Source organism: Thamnophis elegans, chromosome 13, assembly GCF_009769535.1.
Source record: "Thamnophis elegans isolate rThaEle1 chromosome 13, rThaEle1.pri, whole genome shotgun sequence".
Taxonomy (NCBI): domain Eukaryota; kingdom Metazoa; phylum Chordata; class Lepidosauria; order Squamata; family Colubridae; genus Thamnophis; species Thamnophis elegans.
In genome coordinates this window covers 24,509,531-24,534,383 of record NC_045553.1, presented here as the reverse complement: position 1 = coordinate 24,534,383, position 24,853 = coordinate 24,509,531, and the positions used below count along the sequence as shown (strand labels likewise).

Here is a 24,853-nt window from a genome sequence, read left to right as displayed (position 1 = left end):
ACGAGATGCTGACCTTCCATTTTTGTGTGATAAAACATGAAAGCAGAATCCTCTTTCTGTTGCTCTTCTGGTTCTGGGCCCAGGTCAGGTTTAAACTCCATATTAATGTTCTAGATGCTTATAAGCCTTATGTTGGAACATGAATTGCCTTAAGACAACTCTCTTGTTTACATCTTGAACTGTCCCTGTAAATCAAATCTCTAAGATGTTTTAGTATTCCAATATGCATCCCACAAAAAAAAAATCTGTAATTATCTATTATCACAAGTTTTTTTTCATTGAAGTAATTACATTCATCATCTTTTAATGACCCCATAATCTCTTGGGGTGGGTGGGTGGAGTCTGGGCAACTGAATGGAGCTAGCGGAATGTTTTAATGGCCAGATGCCCTTCGTGTTGTCAATGCAAAGTTTTGTTCAGCAGATATATTCTCATTGTGCTCAGAGAGAAAAATATCTGCCTCTGGCTAGGATTGAACTCACAGCCGCCTGATTGTGAGGCGAGAGCGCCAACTCTGGGCCACGACATTACTCCATTGAACTAATTACATTCTCTCATATTAAATATCTCCTCTGCAACTATGGAAAGAAGAATACCCACTGGCTACACAGTTCATATAGCAGAATAACAGAATTGGAAGGGACCTTGGAGGTCTTCTAGTCCAATTCCCTGCTCAGCCACAAAACCCTATAACATTTCAGACAAATGGTTGTCCAATCTCTTCTTTAAAACCTCCAATGATGGAGCACTCACAACCTCTGGAGGCAAGTTGTTCCACTGAATAATTGCTCTAACTGTTAAGAAATTACTCCTTAATTCTCGATTGGTTCTCTCCTTGATTAGTTTCCACCCATTGCTGCCTGTCCTACCCTCAGGTGCTTTGGAGAATAGCTTGACTCCCTCTTCTTTGTGGCATACATATTGGAAGACTGCTATCATGTCACTCCTAATCTTTCTTTCTATTCAGTTAGACATACCCAATTTCTGCAACCGTTCTTCATATGTTTTAGTCTCCAGTCCCCTAATTATCTCTGTTGCTCTTCTCTGCAATCTTTCTAGAATCTCAACCTCTTTTTTATATCCTGGCACCCAAGCTATGACAATTAGATGTGTACTGGGAGCTTTATTTCTCCGTGATGGGATAGGAACCTGGGTGACTCCATTTCTGCTTGCTTTCTTTTGCAGAAACAAACCTGAGTTCTCTTAAGGAGCCACAGGTGGACAGCTCTCCAGCAGTGTCTCCACCCCATCAGAGAAGAGATTCTGACAGGTATTGCCAGCTCTGTGCAGCTTGGTTTAACAACCCAATGATGGCACAGCAACACTATGACGGAAAAAAGCACAAAAAGAACGCAGCCAGGGCTGATCTGCTAGAGCAGCTAGGGAAGACATTGGACCTAGGCGAGGTAAGAGGTAAGAGATTTTAGTCTTCTCCAATAATCATCTTCAAAGTCATTGGGTGAATGAAAGTGATGATATTCTTTGGGCGGGCACCCATCCAAAAATTTAAAACCAGGCACAAATTGGCACACCTGAGCAGCCATTGAGATGACTCCTTGTGTTAACGGTGGGCTATCACCGTGCCTGTTGAGTGACCGGATCAAAATACAATATGATGTACTTTATGGATTGTCAGAATTGAATCAGACTCATTGCATCAACCTTGCTGATTACAGCTTACAACCTTTCACCAGCTGGTAGCTCAGTACCTTGACATGAATTAGTCAATGGGCCATCTCAAACATGAGCACTGGCCACACTAAAATACAATAAAGTGAGATAAGATACAGTAAAGTGAGATAAAATAACCAAGGTATGAGATAAAATAGAATAAAATATAGTAGGCAAGATAAAAGTGAAGTAAGATCAAATAGTATAAGGTAAAATTGAAGAAGAGAACTTGACTGTGTAGATTGTATGTTGATACAGATTTGTCTCTATCAAAAAAATGTAGATGAAAAGAAAACAAGCTTCATAATAGATCATCACCCCTACAGTTAATTCCAATCTGATCCTCTTTGAACTGCCCTTTGAAATGAGGAGGATGAGGAGAGCACATCTTTCTCCTTCTGTCCTGGCCACTTTTTATAGAGGCATGATTGAGAGCGTTTTAACAAACTACATCCCTGTTTGTTTGGTGGCAGCAGCACCTCAGATAGAAAATCCCTACAGAGAGTAGTGAGGACAGTGGAGAAGATTATAGGAAGCTTGCTTCCTATCATTCAGGATATTAGCGCTATGTGCTTAGAGCTCAAAGCATTGTTAGGGACCCCAACACACGCACTCCATGGTCTGTTTCTATTGCTCCCCTCTGGGATGAGGTTTCAAAGTATTTATAGTAGGACTACTAAACAATGTAACAACTTTGTTCCTTAATCCATCCGTCTTGTAATCTCGCAAGATTCATTTCTCTCGCCATGTACACCTGAATGTTGTTTCTCCATGCCATATAATGCATGTGGATAGATGCATATTTTTTAAAAAAATATTTTTGTTTGTTTATTTATTTTGCCATGTTTATGTGGTGTATATTGGGGGTGGAGACCCTTTGAGAGCTGAATGCAATGAAATTTCACTTTAATGCATGCCGATTAGTGTACCTTCAAAGTGACAATAAAGTTATTCTAAAGTGAAAAGTGTTAATAAGGATGTGCATTAAATAAAATTATGAGGACTTTGAGGTAAGATTGTACATCTGGCTGTTATAATATAGGTAGCCCTTGCCTTACAACTGTAACCAAGCCCAAAATTGTCTGTGGCTAAGTGACAGTTGTTAAGTGAGTTTTGCCCATTTTACAACCTTCCTTGTCACTGTTGTTAAGTGAATCATTGCAGTTGTGAAGTTAGTAACATGGTTGTTAAGTGAATCTGGCTTCCCCATTGACTTTGCTCATCAGAAGGTCACCAAAGAGGATCACATGACTCCAGAATACTGCGACCATCATAATTATGATTCAGTTGCCAAGTCCGAATTCTGATCATTTGACCATGGGGATGCCACAATGGTCATAAATGTGAAAAACAGTCAGTATTGGATAGGATAAATATTGGAATGAAGAATAGAATAGAATAAATATTGGAATGAAGAATAGAATAGAATGAAATGGAATGGAATGGAATAAATATTGGAACGAAGAATAGAATAGAATGAAATGGAATGGAATGGAATAAATATTGGAACGAAGAATAGAATGGAATGCATTGGAGTGGTGTGGAGTGGAGTAGAGTAGAGTAGAATAGAATAGAATAGAATAGAATAGAATATTGGAATGAAGAATAGAATAGATATTAGAATGAAGAATAGAAGGGGAAGGAATGTGTCTCCAAAAGAGTTTGAAATATCACAGTGAACTCTTGTTTTATTTTCATCTCTCTGTGTTTTTCCTTCTTTCTAAATAATGCCTTCAACTTCCTGCAGTCAAGGACTATTAGCTGATAGCCCGTCAAACACGGAACATTTTATCCATTTATGTTTCACAAAAGGAGTTGAAAATAGAAAGCTTTCCTGGGGCAACGTTAAATGTGACGGATTTTTAAAAAAAACAAAATTCCACTTCTTTTTTTAAATACCCCCATTTCTCAATTCTACACAATATGGATCGAGCTTCTAGATTAAGGTGACCAGACGTCCCGCTTTTGGCGGGACACCCCCGCTTTTTAATGCATTTTCCCACGTACCGCACGCTTTTTTAAAAAGCACGCTTTTTTAAAAAGCACGCTTTTTTAAAAAGCACGCTTTTTTTGGCGCTCGCAGCTCCCGCCCATCAGCTGCTAGCTTGCTGGGCTGGCTCATCGTTCTGTTCTATCTGCTACCTACAAATTTAAGCCAGCCCAGCCTGCCGCTCACTGATTTAATTGGCCAGGACTCCAGCCAATCAGTGAGCTGGCTGGGATGGAAAATTTTCCATCCCAACCAGCTCACTGATTGGCTGGACTCCTTAGCCTGAGGACGCCTGTGCGAGTCTCCATTTTCCTTTTGTCTTTCGAGGTTGCAGCTGCGCTTGTTGGTGAGTAATCTAATCTAATTCTAATCAGATAATTTTCCGCTCGCCGCGGCAGGAGGAGAGGGTGGGGGCAGCGGCAGCCACCCGCAGAGAACTTCCTCTCACTTCCGGGGCTCCTGCCGCCCGGCAGAAGCCCCTGAAGCGCGTGGAAGTTCTGTGCGGGCGGCTGCCGCTGCCCCCACGCTCTCGTTCGTGCAGAGAATTAGCCTCGGCTGCTGAAGGGATCGGGCCGCCACTTTAACTTTCTCCTCCTCCTCCTCCTGCCCTCAGCAAGAGAAACGGCAGCCCGCCCGGGAAACGGACACTTTGGCAGGGCTTGCACAGCGCTGTGGAAGCCCTGTCAAAACGCACGTTTCCCGCCTCGGCTGCTGAAGGGATCGGGCCGCCACTTTCTCCTCCTCCTCCTCCTCCCACCCTCAGCAAGAGAAACGGCAGCCCGCCCGGGAAACGGACACTTTGGCAGGGCTTGCATAGCGCTGTGCAAGCCCTGTCAAAACGCACGTTTCCCGCCTCGGCTGCTGAAGGGATCGGGCCGCCACTTTCTCCTCCTCCTCCTCCTCCTCCCACCCTCAGCAAGAGAAACGCCAGCCCGCCCGGGAAATGGACACTTTGGCAGGGCTTGCACAGCGCTGTGCAAGCCCTGTCAAAACACATGTTTCCCGCCTCGGCTGCTGAAGGGATCGGGCCGCCACTTTCTCCTCCTCCTCCTCCTCCCACCCTCAGCAAGAGAAACGGCAGCCCGCCCGGGAAACGGACACTTTGGCAGGGCTTGCACAGCGCTGTGGAAGCCCTGTCAAAACGCACGTTTCCCGCCTCGGCTGCTGAAGGGATCGGGCCGCCACTTTCTCCTCCTCCTCCTCCCGGCCTCAGCAAGAGAAACGACAGCCCGCCCGGGAAACGGACACTTTGGCAGGGCTTGCACAGCGCTGTGGAAGCCCCGTCAAAACGCACGTTTCCCGCCTCGGCTGCTGAAGGGATCGGGCCGCCACTTTCTCCTCCTCCTCCTCCTCCCACCCTCAGCAAGAGAAACGGCAGCCCGCCCGGGAAACGGACACTTTGGCAGGGCTTGCACAGCGCTGTGCAAGCCCCGTCAAAACGCACGTTTCCCGCCTCGGCTGCTGAAGGGATCGGGCCGCCACTTTCTCCTCCTCCTCCTCCTCCCACCCTCAGCAAGAGAAACGGCAGCCCGCCCGGGAAACGGACACTTTGGCAGGGCTTGCACAGCGCTGTGCAAGCCCCGTCAAAACGCACGTTTCCCGCCTCGGCTGCTGAAGGGATCGGGCCGCCACTTTCTCCTCCTCCTCCTCCTCCCACCCTCAGCAAGAGAAACGGCAGCCCGCCCGGGAAACGGACACTTTGGCAGGGCTTGCACAGCGCTGTGCAAGCCCCGTCAAAACGCACGTTTCCCGCCTCGGCTGCTGAAGGGATCGGGCCGCCACTTTCTCCTCCTCCTCCTCCTCCCACCCTCAGCAAGAGAAACGGCAGCCCGCCCGGGAAACGAACACTTTGGCAGGGCTTGCACAGCGCTGTGCAAGCCCTGTCAAAACGCACGTTTCACGCCTCGGCTGCTGAAGGGATCGGGCCGCCACTTTAACTTTCTCCTCCTCCTCCTCCCGCCCTCAGCAAGAGAAACGGCAGCCCGCCCGGGAAACAGACACTTTGGCAGGGCTTGCACAGCGCTGTGCAAGCCCTGTCAAAACGCACGTTTCCCGCCTCGGCTGCTGAAGGGATCGGGCCGCCACTTTAACTTTCTCCTCCTCCTCCTCCCGCCCTCAGCAAGAGAAACGGCAGCCCGCCCAGGAAACGGACACTTTGGCAGGGCTTGCACAGCGCTGTGCAAGCCCCGTCAAAACGCACGTTTCCCGCCTCGGCTGCTGAAGGGATCGGGCCGCCACTTTCTCCTCCTCCTCCTCCCGCCCTCAGCAAGAGAAACGGCAGCCCGCCCAGGAAACGGACACTTTGGCAGGGCTTGCACAGCGCTGTGCAAGCCCCGTCAAAACGCACGTTTCCCGCCTCGGCTGCTGAAGGGATCGGGCCGCCACTTTCTCCTCCTCCTCCTCCTCCCACCCTCAGCAAGAGAAACGGCAGCCCGCCCGGGAAACGGACACTTTGGCAGGGCTTGCACAGCGCTGTGGAAGCCCTGTCAAAACGCACGTTTCCTGCCTCGGCTGCTGAAGGGATCGGGCCGCCACTTTAACTTTCTCCTCCTCCTCCTCCCGGCCTCAGCAAGAGAAACGGCAGCCCGCCCGGGAAACAGACACTTTGGCAGGGCTTGCACAGCGCTGTGGAAGCCCTGTCAAAACGCACGTTTCCCGCCTCGGCTGCTGAAGGGATCGGGCCACCACTTTCTCCTCCTCCTCCTCCTCCCGCCCTCAGCAAGAGAAACGGCAGCCTGCCCGGGAAACAGACACTTTGGCAGGGCTTGCACAGCGCTGTGGAAGCCCTGTCAAAACGCACGTTTCCCACCTCGGCTGCTGAAGGGATCCGGCCGCCACTTTCTCCTCCTCCTCCTCCCGGCCTCAGCAAGAGAAACGGCAGCCCGCCTGGGAAACGGACACTTTGGCAGGGCTTGCACAGCGCTGTGCAAGCCCTGTCAAAACGCACGTTTCCCTCCTCGGCTGCTGAAGGGATCGGGCCGCCACTTTAACTTTCTCCTCCTTCTGCTCCCCTTCCGCCCTCAGCAAGAGAAATGGCAGCCGGGCTTCCGCCACGCCCCCGCGCCGCCACTTTTTCTTCTTCCCCGGCCTTCCCAGTTAGCTTGCTTGAAGCTCCGAGGAGGCGGGAGGAGGGTCGCAGGAGTGGAAGTGTGGGGAGGTCTCCCCGGCCGGGAACAGCTGAGAGGCTGCCGGCCCCTTTCGCAGGAAAGTTAACTTTTCTTGGCGAAATCCTGCCCCCCCCCCGCGTGGTTGAGTGGTCGGCTGTCCTCTTCCCGTAAGCCGCCCGGAGTTACCTGTGTGTGAGGTGGGCTGCCCTATGCATTTGCGTGTGTGCGCTGGAGAGAGAGTGAAAAAGAGAGGGAGAAATAATTATATTAATTAGATAGATCAGTCTTTCTCCACCTTGGAGACTTGAAAGTGTGTGGACTTCAACTCCCAGAAAGGGAGTTGGGAGAAAGGGAGAAAGGAGGAGAGAATGAAAGGATGATGGAAAGAAGAAAGAGGTAAGGAGAGGAGGATGGAAAGGAGAGAAAGAGGGGGAGAGAGGGTAGAAAGGGGAAGAGGAAGAGCAGGAGTAGGAGAAAGGTAAGGGAAGAAGGAAGGGCAGGAAGGAAGAAAGTAGAGAAGGGAGGAAGGGAGAAAAGAAAGGGAAAATAAGGTGGTGTTATAACAGGAGGAAGGGATGGTAAACAAAGCAACCCAAACTGTATATTATAACCTATTAAATGAAATAATAAATGTATAAGAATGATAAATGTTAAAACACTTGTAACCAAATGACATGCTATATGTGATGATGGGTTTTTTTCTTTTTGTTTTGTTTTTATTGTTGTGGGTATGTGTCGTCTATGTAACAAAAAAAATAAAAAAAGTTGATAGGCAAGAGGAAGGAGGAAGGAAGGAAAAAAGAAAAAGAGGGAGAGAGGAAAGAAGAAAAGATGGAACTAGAAAGCAAAGAAGGGAGGGAGGGAGGGAGGAAAGGGGAAGACAGGGAAAGAGTAGAAAGACAGAGAAGGTGAAGGTAGATAGGCAGAAGGAAGGAAGAAGGAAGAAATAGGAAAGGAGGGAAGAAGGAAGGAACAGAAGCGAAGAAATGGAAAGAGCAGAAAGACAGAGAAGGTAGATAGGCAAAAGAAATGAAGCTGAAAGAATGGAAGGAGGAAGGAAGAGAAAAAAGAGGAAGGGAGTGAGTGAGGAAAGAAGAGAGGGTGGAAGGAGAAAGGAAGGAAGAGAGGGAAAGAGCAGAAGACAGATAAGGTGAAGGTAGATAAGCAAGAGGAATGAAGGAAGAAGTGAGGAGTTTAGTGACCAAAGTTACAATGGCATTGAAAAAAGTGACTGATGACCATTTTTCACACTTAGCGACCGTTGCAACATCCTCATGGTCACGTGATCAAAATTTTGTTTGGCAGCAGATTCGTATTTATGCTGGTTTCAGTGTCCTGGGGTGTCCTTTTGACAAAAAAATTTTTTTTTAATCAAGCCCCCCCCCCCCCCCCCCCCCCCCCCCCCGGTCAAGGGCGTCCCTCTTTTCCAATCTGAAAATCTGGTCACCTTATTCTAGATATACAGTATCAAAAACTTTAAAAACTCCTAATCTTTAATGAAGGGTATCCTTCCCTTAAGGGACACGGTGGCTCAGTGGTTGAGATGCTGAGTTTGTCAATCAGAAAGGTTTGGCAACGTCAATCATGTTGGGGGCACCTGTGGAGACCTGAGCATTCTTCCAGCAAAAACGGGCTCCCGAGCGCCGTTTTTGGCTGCGATAGCCTCCTGCAGCCCTCTGCCACTGAAAACGGAGAGGGCCGCACGTGCTCCATTTTCTCTGGCAGAGACATCATGGGTTGGTTATTTGCTGTTTCCAGGATGCCTCCCCTGCCAGGCCAGATCTAAGCACCCCGTGGGTCAGATCCAGTCCCTGGGCCTTGTATTTGACACTCCTGTTCTACAGGCAATTTTACTCAATCAACCTTTTCTCTGTCAAATATGTTCGTTGTTTCTAAGAATCAATCTTCCATTTGAAAAAAAACCCCATGCTTTTCTTGCTCTCAATCCTCAATTTCCGGGGTTCTTGTGATGCATTGATGCTATTTCATTCTTTCCTCCCCCTTAGTCTTGTTTCTTTTTTGCTTTTTTTTAAAGTATCCTTTCCCCTTTCTTCTCCGTCTTTCCCTGACCTCTCCTTTGTACACCCTTATATTTTTGTCTGGTTCAGTTGACTGCCAGGGCTATGCCGGGGGTACTTCGGTCTGTGATATTGTCACAGAAATCACAATGGCTGTGATGTCAAAATCAGGTTGCATTCCAAAAGATGAAATTACGAGTGAGGGAATGAGGCCAGGATGGGAAAGGCAAAAAAAGAAGAATGGGTGATTATGCTGGATATTTCTCCAAAGGGGCAGTTTCAGTTATTTCTACTTGGAAGGGTTTCAGAAATTAACAACAACAACAACAACAACAACAAAGATGCAAATCCTTATTTTAAAAGCTTCTCTTTCCATCTTGGTTTTTAATTGAGGAAAGACTGTATGGACTGAATATTGTGTTTTGTAAGCACAAGAAGGTTACCAGGTGGTTGAGCAACATACATTTAATATCTTTCTGATTACAGTTTAGCCCAAATTACTCCTCTGAGTCTTTTCCCAGAGATTTTTCTAACCTGTCAATCCAATTTTTTCAAAATCTCTTTTTCCCAGTAACCAGAAGATGAAATGATCAACAGCAACAGTGCAAACGCCTCAGTTACGAGTATCTGAATGTGTTGTGTAGGATTTGTGATTGTGTAGGGGAGATTGTCTATGTGTTGTGTAGGGGATTGTCTAGGGGAGACATAATAGCAGTGTTCCAATATCTCAGGGGTTGCCACAAAGAAGAGGGAGTCAAACTATTCTCCAAAGCACCTTAGTGTAAAAGAAGAAGCAATGGGTGGAAACTAATCAAGGAGAGAAGCAACTTAGAACTAAGGAGAAATTTTCTGACAGTTAGAACATTTAATCAGTGGAACTGCTTGCCTCCAGAGGTTGTGGATGCCCCAACACTGGCAGTCTTTAAGAAGATGTTGGATAACTCTGCTATTGTATTGTGTATTGCGTAAGATTTGTGGCTGTGCAGTTGAATTCCAGCCAGGGGTGAAATGTTCTGAGGTCTGCTACTGGTTCACTTTGTATGCATGCGCGCCAACACAGCTCTTCATCAGAGCTACCAATTCAGGCGAACTGGTAATTCCAATGATCAGCTGTGCAAAAATCAGCTGTGCTGCATGATTTCTAAATGTGTGACACAGCTGATCGTCAGACTATCGGTTTGCTCCAACGGTAGCATTTTCTACTACCGCTTTGGGCGAACCAGTAGCATTTCACCGCTGATCCCAGCCCTTATTTAATATATCACAGGGTGTGCATTATTATTCTTCCTTTTTCTTTCACTCATTTCTTTCACTTTTTCAGTTGAACGTGCCATTTTATTCCATTTTATCTTGTTTTAACTTGTCATTTCTATTTGGTAGGTTACTGGTGTAAAACCACTTTGAGAGTTAAAATGGTGGGTATTGGCATGGCAATATATCCGTTCATTTACCTGCTAAAATGCTAGTATGGCCTGTTACAGGCAATGGTTAGTTGGCACACCATTCTGAATTACAGACAGCTCTCATCTGCTTTTCTTGTCAGCTGTTGTGTATTTGCTCTTAGAATTTGATGTTTTGTGTAGATCCTTGACTTTGCCCTGCTCACCCCAAAATTTATTGAGTTCTCTGTTCTCTTATGAATGTGTGTGTGTGTGTGTGTGTGCGAGAGAGAGAGAGAAGGAAACAGAGAGACAGGGAGAGAAAGAGAGAGGGAGGGAGAAACAGAGAGAGGGGGGAGAAAAAAGAGAAAGAGAGGGGGGACAAACAGAAAGACAGAAAGAGAGAGAGAAACAGAGAGGGAGAGAGAAAGAGGGAAGGAGAAACAGAGAGAGAAATAGAAAGGGGGAGAGAGAAACAGAAAGAGAAACACACAGAGAGAGAAACTGAGAGAGAGAAACAGAGAGAGGGGGAGAGAGAAACAGAGAGAGAGAAACACACAGAGAGTGAAACAGAGAGAGAAACAGGGGGAAGGAGAAACAGAGAGAGAGAAACAGAGATAGAGAGAAACAGAGAGGGAAAGAGAAACACAGAGAGAAACAGAGAGGGAGAGAAACACAGAGAGGGAGGGAGAAGCTGGCCTTCCAGCTTCAGCGTACCTTGGAGGAAGCTAACTATCTTGACCCCTTCCAGTCTGGCTTCAGGCCCGGTTACAGCACAGAAACCGCTTTGGTCGCATTGACCGATGATCTCTGGAGAGCCAGAGATGGAGGCCATGCGTCCATCCTGGTTCTCCTTGACCTCTCAGCGGCTTTCGATACCATCGACCATGGTATCCTTCTGCGACGACTGCGGGAGGTGGGGGTGGGCGGCACTGTGACAGGTCGCAGTCGGTGTTGGTGGGGGGGGAGAGATCGTCCCCGAGGCCCCTAACCTATGGGGTGCCGCAGGGCTCGGTCTTGTCCCCCCTGCTATTCAACATATACATGAAACCGCTGGGCGAGATCATTCGGAGGCACGGGATTAAGTACCATCAATATGCGGACGATACACAGTTGTATCTGTCCGCCCCGTGCCAACTCAATGAAGCGGTGGACGTGATGAACCGGGGCCTTGAGGCTGTTAAAGACTGGATGAGAGCTAACAAACTGGTGCTCAACCCGGAAAAGACCGAGTGGCTGTTGTGTTTTCCTCCCAAAAATTCGGCTAATGTTCCATCAATCAGGCTGGGGGGGCAAAATTTATACCCCTCAGACAGGGTCCGCAACTTGGGAGTCCTCCTGGACCCACAGCTGAGTTTTGACCATCATTTGTCAGCTGTGACCAGGGGGGCATTTGCCCAGGTTCGCCTGGTGCGCCAGTTGCGGCCCTACCTGAACCGGGAGGACCTCACAACAGTCACTCGAGCCCTTGTGATCTCTAGGCTGGAATACTGCAATGTGCTCTACATGGGGCTGCCCTTGAAGAGCATCCTGCGACTTCAGCTAATCCAGAACGCGGCCGCGCAAGTGATCGTGGGCGCACCACGGTTCGCCCACATAACACCGATCCTCCGTGAGCTGCGCTGGCTACCTGTTGATCGTCGGGTGCACTTCAAGGTCCTACTTACCACCTATAAAGCGCTCCATGGTAGTGGATCTGGCTATCTGAGAGACCGCCTTCTGCCAATTACCTCCCTGCGTCCCATCAGATCGCACAGGGTAGGCCTCCTCCGAATTCCATCCGCCAGTCAGTGCCGACTGGCGACTACGCGGAGGAAAGCCTTCTCAGTTGCAGCTCCGACGCTATGGAACAACCTCCCCGTGGAGATCCGCACCCTCACCACAGTCCAGGCCTTCTGCACGGCCCTCAAGATCTAGCTATCCCGTCAGGCCTGGGGATAGGATTTACTCTCACCCCGCCCGAATGTTGAGTGAATGTTGTGTTTTATGGTTAATTTTTTTTACTCACGTTTTTCTTTTATGTCTTGTCTTGCACTCCCTTCCCTCATTGTTGTAAGCCGCCCTGAGTCCCCTCAGGGAAAAGGGCGGCCTATAAATGTTCAATAAATACCAAATACCAAATAAATACCAAACAGAGAGAGGGAGGGAGAGAGAAACAGAGAAGCAGAGAGTGAGAAACAGAGTGAAAGAGAGAGAGAGAGAGAGAGAGAGACGTTCAAGTCAATTTGACTTCTTACAATATAGGTGAGACTTATAACAGTTTGTTTAGTGAGCAGTCAAAGTTATAACAGCACTGAGAAAAGTGGCATGATTATTTTTCACACTTATGACTATTGCAGTATCCCCTGGTCACATGATCAAAATTCGGACACTTGACAACTGGCTCATATTTATGATGGTCGCAGTGTGCCGGGGTCACATGATCCCCTTTCGCGACCTTCTGACAAGCAAAGTCAATCTGTTAAGTGGGGAAGCCAGATTCACTTAACAACCGTGTTACTAATTTAGCAACTGCAGTGGTTCACTTAACAACTGTGGCAAGAAAGGCCACCCAATGGGGCAAGAGTCGCTGAACAAATGTCTTAACAGCAACAGACATTTCTGGCTCAGTTGTCATCGTAAGTCCGGAGCCAACTGTATTTTCTTACCAATATTTTCAGAAGGAATTTGTGTCCTTTTGAAAGAAAAAATAAACTAGCAGTCCATAATCATCTAGGATCCAAGTGCCAGGTACCCAAAGTGCGATCACATGACTGCGGGGTGGTGGAACAATCATAACTTTGAGGACACGTCGTAGGTCCCTCCTTTCGGCACCATTGTGATTCCAAACCATTGTTAAATGAATGGTTGTAAATTGAGAATTTACCTGTAGGGCAGTCGTGGGTTCCCGATCCCGATGCAACCAGTACGCTGTGACGGGGCTGGGCATCCACCATGGGCACATGAGCTGTGCACGCATGTGCACCCACTGTCCTGCGACGTTCCAGCTGCTCAGCGGAGCATTGTGCAGGCGTAGTATGCTGCCCGTGCGTGCACAAATGGCCCGCTAGCTTAAAAAGAGGTAAGAAACTAGGGCAGGCAGGTGGGCCTAATGGAAACACCATTCCGGTACAGTGGCAACTGCTCCCAGCTGCCACCAGTATGCCCGTACCAGGGCATAACGCCCGGAACCCACCATTGCTGTAGAGCAGAGTTTCTCAACTTGGCGACTTTAAGTCCTGTGGACTTCAACTCCCAGAATCCCCCAGATGGCTGGGGAATTCTGGGAGTTGAAGTCCACAGGACATAAAGTTGCCAAGGTTGAGAAACACTACTGTAGAGGGTTTACAAAAATCTGGGTCACTGCTAGATTACAGCATAGCAGTTACAAAAGTATAGAAACTTTTTGCCTCCTGCTTCTCAATGCAATTTAGTGTAATTCATCCAGATACTTGCACTCAGTATTCATGGTTTCTTAGCTGCTACCACTAATAGAAACAATGCTTCTAAATTCAGTATCATGAGCAATGTCCTTTAGAAGTTTTGTCCATATGTATTAAAAATGCCCTTAAAACAGCTACTTTTAAGAAAAAAATTGCTACCGCACTTCCCTTTAGTATTGTCCTAATGTAGAACACACACACACACAAACCAATCCAAATCAGGACTAGAACACACAGTCTCCGGTTTCTAACTTGGTACCTTTAACCACTACACCAAACTGCCTGTTCCCTTGTTTTTAGTGGCACATGCGTAATGCCCTACATTCCTCATTCCTTATTCTGCCTTGGAATCAAAGTACAGATGCTTATGAAAAATGAATATGTGGCTGGAGGGGAACTTACACTTGAAAGAGCAAATGGGATCACCCAGCATAAATCCAGGGGCCGAATAATGAATTTTAAAACTATTCTTAGGATCCCAACTCCAAAGCTCTCAGAACCAACCCATTGGAAGGGGGGGTTAAGAAAAAAGGCTGGTCACTTGACCATTACAGATCTTTGAACTGAGTAGGGTAGGGTAGGGTAGGGTAGGGTAGGGTAGGGTAGGGTAGGGTAGGGTAGGGTAGAGTAGAGTAGAGTAGAGTAGAGTAGAGTAGAGTAGAGTAGAGTATTGTAGAATAACAGAGTTGGAAGGGACCTTGGAGGTCTTCTAGTCCAACCCCCTGCTTAGGCAGGAAACCCTACACCACTTCAGACAAATGATTATCCAGCATCTTCTTAAAAACTTCCAGTGTTGGGGCATACACAACTTCTGGAGACAAGTTGTTCCGCTGATTAATTGGTCTCACTATCAGGAAATTCCTCCTCAGTTCTAAGTTGCTTCTCTCCTTGATGAATTTCCACCCATTGCTACTTGTCCTGCCTTCAGGTGCTTTGGAGAATAGTTTGACTCCCTCTTCTTTGTGGCAACCCCTGAGATATTGGAACACTGCTATCATGTCTCCCCCTAGTCCTTCTTTTCATTAAACCAGACATACCCAGTTCCTGCAACCGTTCTTCATTTGTTTTAGCCTCCAGTCTCCCAATCATCTTTGTTGCTCTTCTCTGCACTCTTTCTAGAGTCTCAACCTCTTACCTGAAACTTATTTGTCTAGAGAACACATATTTAATTATTCACTTGTTAACTGCAACTAGAATTGTATTTGCACAACACTGGAAAAGTGAAGAGATCCTTACTGATGAAAAAATGATTAGGAAAATATTAGAATGTGCAGAAATGAACAGATTAACACTGGCAATTAAGGAGAAAGAACAAACTGAATATTACATAATATGGGAATTATTTTATCAATGGTTAGTGAATAAAAATGGAAGTTGGAAATAAAAGGATATTAAAGAGGAGTAGAGCATATGTTAAGATAGTGATGTAAACAATATGATAATTGTTAGTATTATGATGATGAGGATTATCATGCTTAGTGTTATTATTATATTCTTATTAGAAAATACATTAAGAGGGGGAAATGAACTATTTAATATACTATAATTGTAAGATTAAAGAATTAATATCAAAGTAGTGAATGATGTTGTAAATTTTGGTGGTTATTGCACAGAGATTTTTGTACCCAGAGGACACACTGCTTAAGACAAGATGGAATGTTCATATTTTAAAAAAACTAAAAACTTTTTATATTGAAAAACATATTTTTTACAACATGGCAACCAAAACTGGCTGCAGTATCTTAGATGGATTTTTTTTTTTGCTTTGATGAAGATACAATCTAAAATGCGATATATATATATATATATATATATATATATATATATGTATATGTATATGTATATGTATATGTATATGTATATGTATATGTATATGTATATGTATATGTATATGTATATGTATATGTATATGTATATGTATATGTATATGTATATGTATATGTATATGTATAATATGTATATGTATATGTATATGTATATGTATATGTATATGTATATGTATATGTATATGTATGTGTATATATATATATATATATATTATTTGCGGATAAGCTTGGGATTTAAAGGTTAAAGGTTTGCTTATCAGCAGACAGGCTTTTATGCAAGCATATAGGAAAAGAAAGCGACGTTACTCTAAAGAAATACCACTATATATATTCACAGATAAGAGGCTGCCTCGATGTGAGTGATGCAGCTTTGTTGAGACCAATTTTGTTGCTTTTATGGTTTGAAGTACCTCCTCGGGGAGAATCAAAGCTGCCTCACACAAGTTCCCCGGTCACATCTGTTTTCTGCTAATCACAATCTAGTAACTTCAAAAGCTCTTTACGTAGCTAGGCTCAGATTAAGGCTTGCATTCAGCTCAAAGCCAGCGCCTAGGCACCTCCAGGTGAGAACATATAATTTCAGGTTGTGTCAGGGATGCTTTGCTAATATTATCATTTCAGTTTTCCAAAACGGGAAGTTGAGCTAATGCCTTCTTTCGCTCCAGCCTGAAAGCATCGAGGCTCAAACTGGAACAGGCAAGGTGTGAATTGCCTCTGTTAAGTTGCCTTTCACACATTTTTTTTACATTGTAAATAGCGTTATTCAGCAAGGATGATGCTGTTGGAGCAGGTGGTTTTAGTGAGGGCTGCCGCTAGGCAATAAACATTGGCAAGTGCTTTGATTGTGTTCGCAGGGAATTCGATTTATTGGAGCACGGGCTCAATAACTGAGCAAAATTGGACTGGGGTCTACTACTAGGGGCGTGCATTGACTTTGGCCAAAGAGCTCCTTGCTTGGCTTAACAACAATTGTCCCAAAGGTGCTTTTTCAAGAGACAATTGGACTTTCTCATCTTGGATGAGAAACGAAACTTCTTCCAAAAGAGGTGCAAAGCAGTGTCTTGAATGGTGGCGTCGTCGGAAAATTCCAATAGGAAACGAAGGCAACAAGCCAAGCAACAATTCTTACTTTAAGAGCAGAGGTTTATTGTTTCTAATAATTTGGAACATTAGAAATGAATAGATATAAAAGATATAATAGCAGTAATACACTGCATAAACATATTAATTCAGTGGGCCAATGAGAAATAGCAAGTCCTACAAGGGCTGCTATAAATCAAATAGCCCCGAGCTGATCTTGAACCACATCCTTTATACTGTTCTTCTAACCACATACATGATTCACAACTTCACTAACTGTCACTTTCCATGGACACCTGAGTACATTACTTACAATTCCTCATTTCCAACAGTTTCATTCTTCCTGTTTTAGACGAATCCATACAAGTGCATATTTTGCAAACAACAACAACAACAACCATATTTCACAGTTAGCAACAGTACAGCAGGATTACAAATATTTCTGGTAAATTTTGAAATCATCCTAGCTGAAAACCTTGGATCATATCTCTTTCTTCTGGAGCCTTCTATCATCCATAGGGCTTATTGAATCTAATAGATCAATGGGCTATATTTCTTGATTCTCACAGTGGGAGTAGGTCTTTCCCTAGGCACAAACCAGTGGAGTAAATTAGATTATTTCTCCCTTATTATGTGGGCATGAATACTCATTCTTCTTCTTCTAGGAGCCTTTTTGCCTCCTCTTTTACTGAAACTCTGATTTAAAAGTCATGACAAATTTGGGGTGTGTGAAAAGACAATCTGAAAAAGTGTTTCTGTGATTCTCTTATGTGTCTCTCGCTCTCTTGGAGCAAAAGTTTCAGTGCTTGGAAAAAACTTCAGACTCTCTGGATTGTCCTGCATTAGTCCTATACTTGACACGAACCATCCATCTTTCTGCCTTATAATTTCCACCATAAGATATTCAGGGCGCAAGCACCTGTATCACTGAAGATTAATCCCCTGCTTCTCTGCTTAAGGTGGAAAAATGAATGTGATGTCATTATGTTTGCTCTTTATGGAACAATAATATTTTCAAAGTAACATATTTTGGAGGGGAAAGAAAAATGTTGACTTGCATGCCTAATCCATTTTCAAAACTAACATTTTTATAATAACTAGCTGGATACCCGTGCTTCACTATGAAAGCATGTAATTGGGCCAGCCTGCAGGCCAGATGAGTCATGCACTGGCCATGCCCGTATAAGGCAATGGGCAGTTGGAACAGAGTTCTTTCAGGTGGGGAGGGAGAGTAGAACGTCTAACTCCTTAGTATCAACGAGTGTTAATATAACATTGTATAAGAAATACTGTCTTCTGTCAACATAGCAGTTCAAAAGCACGTTAAAAAATGCAAGTAGAAATATAGGGACCACCTTTGGTGGGAAGGTAACAGTGTTCCGTGTGCCTTTGGTGTTTAATCATGCCGGCCACATGACCACAGAAATTTCTTCGGACAGCACTGGCTCTTTGGCTTTGAAACGGAGATGAGCACCACTCATAGAGTTGGGAATGACTTGCACATATGTGCAAGTGAAACCTTTAAATTTACCTTTAAGAAATACTGATTATCTCATGAACATTTGAAAAAATCCTTTCTTTGCAAGCACCTAGAAGTCAAGAGGAACATACATGCCGAATTTCAAGTTTGTAGGCTTTGCAGTTCTGGAGATTCGGTGATGAGTGAGTGGTATTTGGCTTTTATATATAGAGATAGAGGAGGTGAAACACCCAAGACCCAGTTCAAAACGTGGATTAAAATTCAAGTTGACAAGTTGGTTCCAATTTGTCAGCTTCTGCCTTGCTGTTGCTTCAGCTGCCATGAAGCGGGAAGGGGGGGGCTGGTCTTTGGGAGGGGATAATTGATGTGCTGGAGGAATGTTCTAGGATGTACCAGATATTGGGATTGCGCATGCGTGAGTGTTCCCGCCTGCATCAACGGCCTCGACATTCCATCTTTGGCCTGTCTTTTTGAAGTTATCTCACACCTGACACTTGAAGGACTTATGATTGGCCTGGAGCTATGATCCTAAGGGGTGGGGAATGGGCTATTCTATATATCAATCGCTTTCGCGCCTTATTAAGTAGACTTTGCTTCGCAACTGCTTGCTTACCATTTATAATTAGTAAAAGTACTTTGAATTTCCAACTCATGGAGTCTCTTAGTTTTCTTTCCTAATTATGGAATGGAGTAACGCTGACAAGAAGCAAAGTCTACTTTAAACCCTTTCCAGGAGATTTACGTCTACCGTGAAGGGAGATATGTCTTCACCGATCAGAGATACGGAAGGGGCCGTTAGCGGCGTGGATTCCAGCGAAGCCGGACCTCCCGAACTTTCACTTCACGAGCCAGAGGGCCCCGACCTATCACTTCATGAAGATTTATTTCAACTGCAAATTTCCAGCCAGCCGGACCTTCCTCCCCCTCGATGGTCTACTTCAGCCGGGCAAAGAGAAGAAGAGACGAGCTGGAATGCAGGGATCACTCAAAGGCAACCCCGACAACCAGCGCTGGAGACTGGAGCTGTGAGAAAACCCCAGAGGAGTGAATTACCTGATTATTGGGGTCAAAGGTATTTTGGGGAAAGAAGGGGGGAAGATGAAAGAGACTGGAGAAGCTGGCGTCAACAAACTCCACGCGCGCCTTCACCCCCTCCCCCTAGGCCTGCTTCACCCCCTGTGGCTAGAGGCTTTGCTGGACCCGGGGCCCCTCCTCCCCGACGGCACCGAATGGCAAAAATCCCTCCCCTGCCTGTGCGTTTCAACGGTGATTCTGCTACCCTGGCCTCTTTCATTATGCAGGTCTTTAATTATATGGAGATTTATGGCCGTGATTTTGAAACTGATGGCAGGAGAGTCCGGATGGTTCTCTTATCTTTAGATGCTGAAGCTGCCACGTGGTCCACGGCTTTGCATATGTCTGGTTCTCCCCTCTTGGGAGATTTCAACCGCTTTATGGAGGCTTTCCGCCAACGCTTTGATGACCCTTTGACAGAGAAACGAAGCAAATTGAAATTTATAACCCTTGAGCAAGACGATAGACCTGTTGCCCAATACATCCAGGAATTTCAATGTCTGTCGCAATACATGAGAGGCTGGGGGGAGGACGCACTCCTGGACAAATTTGCTTTGGGGTTAGATGAAGACATTTACCAGCAATGTGTCAATCGTAACCTGCCCAGGCGTTTGGTCACTTGGTTTGAACATGCTGCAGACGCTGAGCTCGACCTCACCAGGCTCCGTTATGCCAAAGAAGAAAGAAAGAAGCGAAAGGAGAAAGCTGCGAAGTCTTCTCCCCCTCCTGCCAGGAAATCCCTCTTCAAATGACGGGGGGAAGGGAGGGGGCCCCCTTCAGGCCTCTCCAGACCGTTAACCTGCTTCCGTTGCGGTAAATTGGGGCACACCGCCCCCGAATGTCGTGCTAAATTGCCCATCTCTGCTCAACCCCCTCCCAAACGTGAGGAAAAGTCTGGCAGAGTCTCAGAGAAGAAGAAAAAAGAAACTGCCTTCGCTGTGGACAACAAACCCCCTCCTTTCGCCCAGCCATTAGAGGGAGACGCGGACGCCAACTCCTCTTCTTCTGAAGATTCCGATGATGACACATCGCCTCACTGGGTGAGTTCAAACAAAGGGCCCCTGCTAATCCCCATTGAGTTAAAAGTACCCCCCCAGGGACCACCTGCCACCCTTCTGGCCTTGCTCGACTCCGGCTGTTCCCGATCCATGATCAATCCGGCCATGGTGGAAAAATTGGGCCTCAAATTGCGCACTTTGAAAACCCCAATTGTGTTTTGCCAAATAGACGGCTCTATTGCAGGGGGGGGGGGCGCCCATTTTTTTACTGAGCCTTTGGAAATGAAAATGGGTACCCATACTGAACTAATTTCCTTTGTGGTCGCGCCTGGCATGGACAGGCCACTCATTTTGGGCATCCCCTGGCTCCGGAAGTGGAACCCTCACATAAATTGGCGCACAGGCCGCTTACGCGTCCGCTCCAGGGTGCCTCCAGTGGGGGAGGACTCTCCTGAACAACCTGTAACTGACATTCCTGAAGTGGCCGCTAGAGGGCAGGAGAGAATTGCAGGAGAGGAGAAAATTCCGAAAGAATATTGTGATCTTAAGGAAGTCTTCAGCGAAAAATCTTCAGACAATCTACCCCCCCACAGGCCTACTGACTGCTCCATAGACATTTTACCCGGGGTTAAGCTCCCTAAACCCCAGATCTACTCCATGTCTCCCAGGGAAATGGAGGAAATGCGTTCTTTCATTGACAAAAATTTGAAACGTGGTTTCATTGAACCGGCTCGCCCCAAAGTGGCTGCCCCTGTACTTTTTCGTGAAAAAAAAGATGGCTCTCTTCGTCTATGCTGTAATTTTAAAAATCTTAACGCTGTATCAACTCAGAACCTCTACCCCCTCCCGTTGATGAAAGACTTATTGGCACAGCTGGGGAAGGGCCGCATCTTTACTAAATTGGACCTCCGGGAAGCTTACTATAGGGTCCGCATAAAAGAAGGAGACGAATGGAAGACTGCTTTCAACTGCCCTCTTGGTTGTTTCCAGTTCCGGGTTATGCCTTTTGGCCTACAGGGGGCTCCTGCTGTTTTCATGCAACTTATTAATGAGATCTTGCACGATCACCTGTATAAAGGAGTTATCGTATATTTGGACGATATCCTTATCTATACTCGCACATATGACCAACACGTCGCTCTGGTGCGCACTGTTTTGAAAAAACTACGTGCCGCTGACCTCTATGCCAAATTGTCTAAATGTGAGTTTCACCAAACTAAAATTGACTATCTTGGCTATCGCATCTCACCAGATGGCATTGAGATGGACCCTGAGAAAGTGAGGGCGGTCACTGAATGGGACGCACCCAAAACTCGTAAACAATTGCAAAAATTTTTGGGTTTCGCTAATTTTTACCGTCAATTCATTCCCTCTTTTGCTAAGATTGCTCTTCCTATTACTAATTTGCTCAAGACTAAGGGCGATCCAAAACCTAAACCTAATAGGCCTTTGGACTGGAACATGGAATGTCAGGCGGCATTCGAGAAACTTAAACGCCTTTTTGCCGCTGAACCAGTACTTAAGCATCCTGACCTAGACCGGCCTTTCGTCGTCCAGGCTGATGCCAGTGATGTCGCCGTAGGGGCCATTCTGCTGCAAACCAACGACCAAGGTAACCTGCAACCTTGCGCGTACACCTCCCGAAAGCTCACTGACACGGAGAGACGTTGGGCGGTTTGGGAAAAGGAGGCTTTCGCGGTCCGTTGGGCCCTGGCTACGTGGCGCCATTTCCTAGAGGGCGCGAAACACCCATTTGAGGTGTGGACTGACCACAAGAACCTGGAAGCGTTGCGGACGCCTCGTCGTCTCTCCCCCAAACAAATGCGATGGGCCCAATATTTCAACCGTTTCAATTTCACTCTAAAGTATATCCCGGGAGGGAAGAACTTCATGGCGGATGCTTTGTCCAGATTACCTCAATATAATTGCTCTAAACTGACTATCGTCCAACCACTCCTGGCAGCTCCGGTACTCACACGTCAACAGACCCAGGCACAGAGAGAGGTGCCTCAAGATCTACTTTCTGACCTTAAAAAAGCTCTTGCTCACGACGACTGGTTCCTGAACCATCGTGATGAGTGCACCATGAGGGACGATGTACCGTGGATTGGTGCTAAATTATACATCCCCGCGTCCCTCCGCCTCGTGGTCCTTCGCCGCGCTCATGACTCCAGATTGGCGGGTCATTTTGGATTCGTAAAAACTTTACATCTCGTGAAGCGACAATTCTGGTGGCCCTCTTTAAAAAAGGACATTGAACTTTACGTGGCTAGTTGCCCCATTTGCGCTGCCGCCAAGAAACCACCTGGGAAACCGCAAGGACTGCTCCAGTCCGTCGCTCGCCCAGTTGCCCCTTGGAAGGAGATTTCTATGGACTTTATTGTTGAGCTTCCCGAAAGCCAGGGGCATACCGTTATATGGGTGGTCACTGATTTGTTTTCCAAGCAAGTTCATTTCGTGCCTTGTCACAAAATTCCTTCCGCCAAGGCATTGGCTAAACTGTTCATTTCCCACATCTACCGTTTGCATGGAGTGCCCGACCGTATTATCTCCGATCGGGGGGTCCAATTTACATCTAAATTTTGGAAGGAATTTCTCAAGCGCATCGGCTCCGCCCAGGGCCTTAGCTCCGCCTACCATCCTCAGATTAATGGCGGCTGTGAACGTACAAATTCTGTTCTTGAGCAATATTTACGTTGCTTCATCAATTATCAACAAGACGATTGGGTGGACTTGTTACCACATGCTGAAGTGGCCTACAACAACTCAGTTCACTCCAGCACGGGGTTCACCCCTTTTCGGGTCGTTTACGGTCAAGATTTTGTTCCTATTCCCGAATTGCCTAGTGACCAACCGCAAGTCCCTTCAATTGCGGACTGGAGTGAACGCCTCAGTCACATTTGGCCGTTGACCCTTTCCACTTTGGACGCTGCTCATAAAGCCCATAAGAAGCAAGCAGATAAAAAACGCACTCAGCCCTATGAATACCGCCCTGGGGATTTGGTATATTTGTCCACAAAATTCCTGCACACTACGCAGAAGTCAAAGAAATTGGGGCCCAAATATGTTGGCCCTTTCCCTATTGTAAAGGTCATCAATCCTGTTTCTGTTCATTTACAATTGCCAAAACACCTCAACCGCATCCACCCGGTTTTCCACATCAACGTCATCAAACCTGTTCGGGTTTCCCACTTGCGCCCCCCAGATGAACCTCCGCCTACTCCGTTAGTAGTGGATGGGGAACGTCATTTTGAAGTTCGTGCCATTCTTGATTCCCGCAAACACCGTAATCGCATCCAATACCTAGTGGCTTGGAAACATTTTCCTCCCTCCCACACTGAATGGGTTGATAAATCCCATGTTCGAGCTCCCCGTTTACTTCGAGACTTTTATGCTGCTTATCCCGACAAGCCTTGACTTTCTTTTTCCCCCTCCCTCTTTTTTTTTTTTTTGTGTTTGTCATTTGTCTGTTTCGTTTTTTTTTTTTAACAGGCCTAACAGCCTTTTTTCCGGGGGACGGCCGGATGTCAGCTTCTGCCTTGCTGTTGCTTCAGCTGCCATGAAACGGGAAGGGGGGGGCTGGTCTTTGGGAGGGGATAATTGATGTGCTGGAGGAATGTTCTAGGATGTACCAGATATTGGGATTGCGCATGCGTGAGTGTTCCCGCCTGCATCAACGGCCTCGACATTCCATCTTTGGCCTGTCTTTTTGAAGTTATCTCACACCTGACACTTGAAGGACTTATGATTGGCCTGGAGCTATGATCCTAAGGGGTGGGGAATGGGCTATTCTATATATCAATCGCTTTCGCGCCTTATTAAGTAGACTTTGCTTCGCAACTGCTTGCTTACCATTTATAATTAGTAAAAGTACTTTGAATTTCCAACTCATGGAGTCTCTTAGTTTTCTTTCCTAATTATGGAATGGAGTAACGCTGACACAATTGCTGATACAAGTCAATTAAAACTATGTGTCTATGTGTTATTCACAAAAGCCCATTCATCGATCTTGAAGGCATCTGGTCAATTCACTTAACAGATTGGGTGATGTCCCCTTCAAAGTGAGTCTTGGAAATAAAATGCTGAGAGAAATAGTTATTATATTTGGAACCATCCCTTTCAATAGATTCTGTCTGGCTAATTTATTCTGTTCAAAGGGTTTATTCTGAGTTTCTTAGGCCTGGGGTGGAGGATGGGAGAGAGAGGGAGAGAGAGGAGAAGAGAGAGGGGGAGGGAGAGAGGGGGGAGAGGGAGTGATACAGATACACAACAAGATGTTCCTTTCTGAGATCCAGGTGGCCCCACACAAATAGTTTGCAGGAGAGCCATTCAGATTGTTGTGTGCCTAGAGCAGTGATGGCAAACCTTTTTCTTGTTGGGTGCCAGAAATCTGAGGGCACATGCGCGATAGCTCGCATGCATGCCAGCACCCATAATGCAAATGTGTGCATTCCCCTCACGCTCCCCCCATGCATGGCACACTGCTCGCCTCCAAGCTGAGCTTGGTATTTCCTCCGGGGTTCGGGAGAGGCAATTTTCACCCTCCCCAGGCTTCAGGAAAGCATCCAGAGCCTGGGGAGGGCAAAAAAACAGGCCCAATGGACCAATAGGAAGTTCAAAAAGGATCCCTTTCTGGCATATGGGGGGCTGGGGGTGGCTGTCTTTGCCCTCCCCAGACTCCAGGAAAGCCTCCAGAGCCGGGGGGGCGAAAACGGCTTTCCCCAGCCCTCTGGAAGGCTGAAAATCAGCTGGTGTTCACTGGAGCTGATGGCTCGTGTGCCAGCAGATATGGCTCCATGTGCCACCTG

General features: G+C 46.4%; 1 protein-coding gene across 1 annotated transcript in view; it reads left to right on the top strand.

The window, feature by feature from the left end:
• The window catches only part of ZMAT4 (zinc finger matrin-type 4), a 221,447-nt gene that overhangs the window by 127,206 nt on the left and 69,388 nt on the right, over nucleotides 1-24,853 (top strand). Inside the window, exon 4 of the mRNA XM_032229465.1 lies at nucleotides 1,186-1,413. Coding sequence (XP_032085356.1) covers nucleotides 1,186-1,413 — 228 coding nt within the window. The remainder of the gene's footprint in view (nucleotides 1-1,185; nucleotides 1,414-24,853) is intronic.